General features: G+C 43.6%; 1 protein-coding gene across 3 annotated transcripts in view; it reads left to right on the top strand.

Annotated features, from left to right (window-relative positions):
• The window catches only part of ZNF792 (zinc finger protein 792), an 18,280-nt gene extending 13,663 nt beyond the window's left edge, over positions 1-4,617 (top strand). For all 3 annotated transcript variants that reach the window (XM_010848969.1, XM_010848970.1, XM_010848968.1), the window contains one exon: positions 1,596-4,617. In XM_010848969.1, coding sequence (XP_010847271.1) covers positions 1,596-3,052 — 1,457 coding nt within the window. In that variant the 3' untranslated portion in view covers positions 3,053-4,617. The remainder of the gene's footprint in view (positions 1-1,595) is intronic.
• The last annotated feature ends 720 nt before the right edge of the window (positions 4,618-5,337 follow it).

Raw genomic sequence — 5,337 nt, 5'->3', positions numbered from 1 at the left:
GGTTTTCCCTACTTTCTTCAATTTAAGTCTGAATTTGGCAATAAGGAGCTCATGATCTGAGCCACATTCAGCTCCTGGTCTTGTTTTTGCTGACTGTATAGAGCTTCTCCATCTTTGGCTGCAAAGAATATAATCAATCTGATTTCGGTGTTGACCATCTGGTGATGTCCATGTGTAGAGTCTTCTCTTGTGTTGTTGGAAGAGGGTGTTTGCTATGACCAGTGCGTTCTCTTGGCAAAACTCTATTGGCCTTTGCCCTGCTTCATTCCGTATTCCAAGGCCAATCTGCCTGTTACTCCAGGTGTTTCTTGACTTCCTACTTTTGCATTCCAGTCCCCTATAATGAAAAGGACATCTTTTTTGGGTGTTAGTTCCTAAAGGTCTTGTAGGTCTTCATAGAACGGTTCAACTTCAGCTTCTTCAGCGTTCCTGGTTGGGGCATAGACTTGGATTACTGTGGTATTGAAAGGTTTGCCTTGGAAATGAACAGAGATCATTCTTTCGTTTTTGAGATTGCATCCAAGTACTGCATTTTGGACTCTTTTGTTGACCATGATGGCTACTCCATTTCTTCTGAGGGATTCCTGCCTACAGTAGTATATATAATGGTCATCTGAGTTAAATTCACCCATTCCACTCCATTTAAGTTCGCTGGTTCCTAGAATGTCGACGTTCACTCATGCCATCTCCTGTTTGACCACTTCCAATTTGCCTTGATTCATGGACCTGACATTCCAGGTTCCTATGCAGTATTGCTCTTTACAGCATCGGATCTTGCTTCTATCGCCAGTCCCATCCACAACTGGGTATTGTTTTTGCTTGCCTCCATCCCTTCGTTCTTTCTGGAGTTATTTCTCCACTGATCTCCAGTAGCATATTGGGCACCTAGTGACCTGGGGAGTTCCTCTTTCAGTATCCTATCATTTTGCCTTTTCATACTGTTCATGGGGTTCTCAAGGCAAGAATACTGAAGTGGTTTGCCATTCCCTTCTCTAGTGGACCACATTCTGTCAGACCTCTCCACCATGACCCGCCCATCTTGGGTGGCCCCACAGGGCATGGCTTAGTGTCATTGAGTTAGACAAGGCTGTGGTCCTAGTGTGATTAGATTGACTAGTTTTCTGTGATTATGGTTTCAGTGTATCTGCCCTCTGATGCCCTCTTGCAACACCTACAGTCTTACTTGTATTTCTCTTACCTTGGACGTGGGATATCTCTTCACGGCTGCTTCAGCAAAGCGCAGGCGCTGCTCCTTACCTTGAATGAGGGGTATCTCCTCACCACCGCCCCTTCTGACCTTGAACGTGGAGTAGCTCCTCTAGGTACTCTTGCACCCGTGCAGCCACTGCTCCTTGGACGTGGGGTTGCTCCTCTCGGCTGCTGTCCCTGACCTTGGGCTTCTGGTATGGCCTCCCTTATTTCATGAGCTTACCAGCCCAGGACTGCTGGGAAGACCATTCCTTATTTTGACCTTAGGCCTCTCATCTTGCTAACAGTCCCATGGACTCATTCCTGGGTCAGACTTGCATTTGTGATTGGATTGTTTCCTTCCATGAAAATTAACATGAATATCACCAGCATTTCTCTACTTTCAGATTTTTACTGTGGAACAGAGAGCGAGGAATCACCTGCTGAGCTCAGTGTTTCTGTAGAAGTGTCACAGAACATGAACTCCAAGGCAGTTCCATCCACCCAGAAGGGCTACCCCTGTAACCTGTGTGGCCTACACTTTAAAGACATTCTATATCTGGCTAAACATCGGGCAACACATTCCAAGCAGAAACCACACGTGCATGAGGCTCATAGGAAAGAGATGAAGTTCAATGCCCACTTTCACCGGCCACAGATGCAGCAGAATGTGGACAAGTCTATTGGAGGGAATGAAGGCAGGGCCTTGCTTGTGAAGAGCTTCAGATATGACACATCAAAGAAATCTTTCACATTCAGGGAGGATGGGAAGGCCTCTGTGGCCAGATGTGGTTTACTCCAGCATCAGGTCACTACCAGTGTGGGGGAGCCAGAGCAGAGCTCTGAAAGTGTGGTGGATTTTCCCACTGTGCAACTCCATAAGAAGTACAGTGAATTTGAGAATGCTCTCAGTGACAAACTTTCGCTTGTTCAGCAGAGAACCCACACTGGAGAAAGGTCTTATGAGTGCAACAAATGTGGGATATTCTTCAGCTGTGCTTCTGGCCTCTTTCAACACCAGAGAGATCATAATCGAGGAAAGCCTTATGAGTGTGGCGAATGTGGGAAATTTTTCAGCCAGCACTCCAGTCTCATCAAACATCAGAGAGTTCACACTGGTGAAAGCCCTCACGTGTGCAGTGAGTGTGGCAAATTCTTTAGTCGAAGTTCTAATCTTATTCAACATAAGAGGGTTCACACTGGAGAAAAGCCTTATGAATGCAGTGAGTGTGGGAAGTTCTTCAGGCAACGCTCGAACCTTATTCATCATAAGAGGATTCATACTGGTAAAAGTGCTCATGAGTGTAGTGAGTGTGGAAAATCCTTCAACTGCAACTCCAGCCTAATTAAACACTGGAGAGTTCACACTGGAGAAAAACCTTACAAGTGCAATGAATGTGGGAAATTCTTTAGCCGCTTTGATGGACTTGTTCAACATCAGATAGTTCATACAGGTGAACGACCGTACAGATGCAGCGTATGTGGGAAAGCCTTCCGCCGGAGCTCTGACCTCATGAATCATCAGCGAGTCCACACTGGTGAGAGGCCTTATGAGTGCAGTGAATGTGGGAAAACCTTTAGACGAAGTTCTAATCTGAGGCAGCATCGGAAAGTTCACAAACCAGATAAGACATATAAATGCAATGAATGTGGAAAAGCCTTCAGCCAAAGGTCTACTCTCATCCAGCATCAGAAAATTCACGCTAGAGAAAAGAGTACAGAAGATGTGCTCCCTCCTTCTTCAGCACAACAGCACCTCCTAGAGATGAACTCTGAGAGTGGTCTTTATGAAGGAGCTGTCAGCCAGAAGTTAAACCTTGTTCATCCAAGTATCTATGCTGGAGAGATTCCCAATGGATGCTAAATAAATTGGAAGCTTTCTGGAGAAAGGGTACATTTTCCAATCCCAAATTTTGTCAGAGTTTTTGTCACTGCTAGTGTCTGTGGAAGAAGTCATCTCAGCTCTACCCACTGGCAGGTCTCCAGAGTGTGTGCCAGCCACTTCCTGTTCTCAAAGAAGACAGGCCTCTGTTTCCTTTTTCAAGAGGGAATTGTGAGTAGCCTGAGGCCATAGGAAGATGTCTTCCCTTCCGCTGTGACTGCTTTAACTGTGATCATGACCCATCTTTGCCATGAAGACCTGATCTGGGTCCTACTGGCAGCTTGCAGAGGTTTCCCTTTTCCAAGGACATTGTTGATCTTGTATGATGCTCATGATGGATTCATCCAGCTTCCACATTATCCATCCTTGACTTTACATAGCTCTGGTTTGGGTGATAAGGGCCTTATTGATAAAATCACCTTTAATCTCCTGTATTCTGACAACTGTGTGGAGTGGGTTGAGAACAGGATGAAGGCCTTCCAAACCAAACAAGTCTCCAAATTTATTGCCTCAGTGAAGAGTGGGGTGGCAGAGAACAGTTCTCAGTCCAGAGTTGGCCTCATTTGTGTTGCTACCTGAGGTCTCCTAGGGAAGATTATAGGACTTGGTCGGCCTAATGTTGTGACCTGAAGGGCATGACTTTTTGTAGATCAGAGATTACCTTGAGGAAGGGGAGGTTGTGCAACCGCCAGTGTATCTGGAAGCAGCCTGATTTAGGCCCCCCTTTTTTTTCCCTGAGGATGGCTTCTATTCCTTAACACTGTCTAGTAGACATTGTTTACCTGGCCTCTGCCAAGGAGTCATATGCCTTTGATGTCTAAAATCCAGTATAAGTCACCTACTGTAAGACTTACTGGGTCCAATTGGCAGATTAGAGGGAATGTATCTGTTATAAAATTGCATCCACAAATGTTCCCTTAAATGTAACTATGCAGGATTCAGGACTTGCAGAAATTCTCAGGACCTCCAGACCTCTGTCCTATGACTAAGGCCACTGGCAGAGGAAATCAGCTAAAGGTTTTGTGGATTATTGCAGGCTGTCTGTATTATTCATGTCAAAACCAGTGTTCTGTTGGCAGAGAAATGGGGACTAAGAGAAGGTATATCTTGTAAGCCAGGGAGGAGGCATTTGCAACACAGCCAACCATTTTTGGTGCCAACATATGAGGAGAGAGGGAATATAGGGGTGCCAAATCTTAAATTTTCTAAAATGAGTGGGAGAGCAGATTTTTACTTGCAACAATTTCTTTTAATGCTTTGTTGAGATAAAATTTCTATGCAATAATTGGCTGTACATATTTAATGTGTACACTTTGATAAGTTTTAATATATGTGTACACTCAGGAAACCAACACCACAGCCATAATAATGAACCCATCCATCACCCACATGGCTACCTCGTGCCCCTTGACAATCCATCCTTGCCTTCCCCAGAGAACTGTTAGCTACATCCCAAGGAAACCACTGATTTACCTTTTATTCACTGTGAATTTGTCTGCCTTTCCTAGAATTTTGTACAATTGGAAACATAAAGTATTTATACTCTGTTTTTGGTCTGTTTTCTTTCATACAGCATAATCATCTTGAGAATCATCCATTCTGTGAATATGAAGAGTTCATTCCTTTTACTACTGAGTAATCCTCTCCTAGGAACTTCCCAGGTGGCAGAATTGGTAAAGACTCCACCTGCAATGCAAGAGATGTGGGTTTGATCCCAGGGTTGGGAAGATCCCCTAGAGTAGGAAAAAGCAACCCACTCCAGTATTCTTGCCTGGAAAATTACATGGATAGTGGAGCTTGGCAGCCTGCCATCCATGGGGTCGCAAAGAATTGTACATGACTGAGTATACACACACACACACACACACACTTCTCTGATGAATGAATACCTTAACTTTAGGTTTTTTAATTAAAAATATCTGATAAAATCTTAAACATTGTTAGGTATACAGTTTAATGGTATTAAGTATAGTCACATTGTGCAACTATCACTATTATTCATCTCCAGAATTCTTTTCATTTTGTAAAACTGAAACTATATTCATTAAACAATAACTTCTTATCCCCCCACCCATGCCCCAAGCCCCTAAAAACCAATATCTAACTTTCTGTAATGGAATTTGACTACTCTAGTTACCTCATATAAATGGAGCTATATATTGTGTGTCTTTTTGTGACTGGATTATTTCACTTAGCATAATGTCCTCAAGGTTTATCCATGTTATAGCATGTGTCAGAATTACTTTCCTTTTAAACTGAATAATATA

This window comes from Bison bison, unplaced genomic scaffold (assembly GCF_000754665.1).
Source record: "Bison bison bison isolate TAMUID 2011002044 unplaced genomic scaffold, Bison_UMD1.0 scf7180017864280, whole genome shotgun sequence".
Taxonomy (NCBI): domain Eukaryota; kingdom Metazoa; phylum Chordata; class Mammalia; order Artiodactyla; family Bovidae; genus Bison; species Bison bison.
This window is presented reverse-complemented; position numbering and strand designations above follow the sequence as displayed.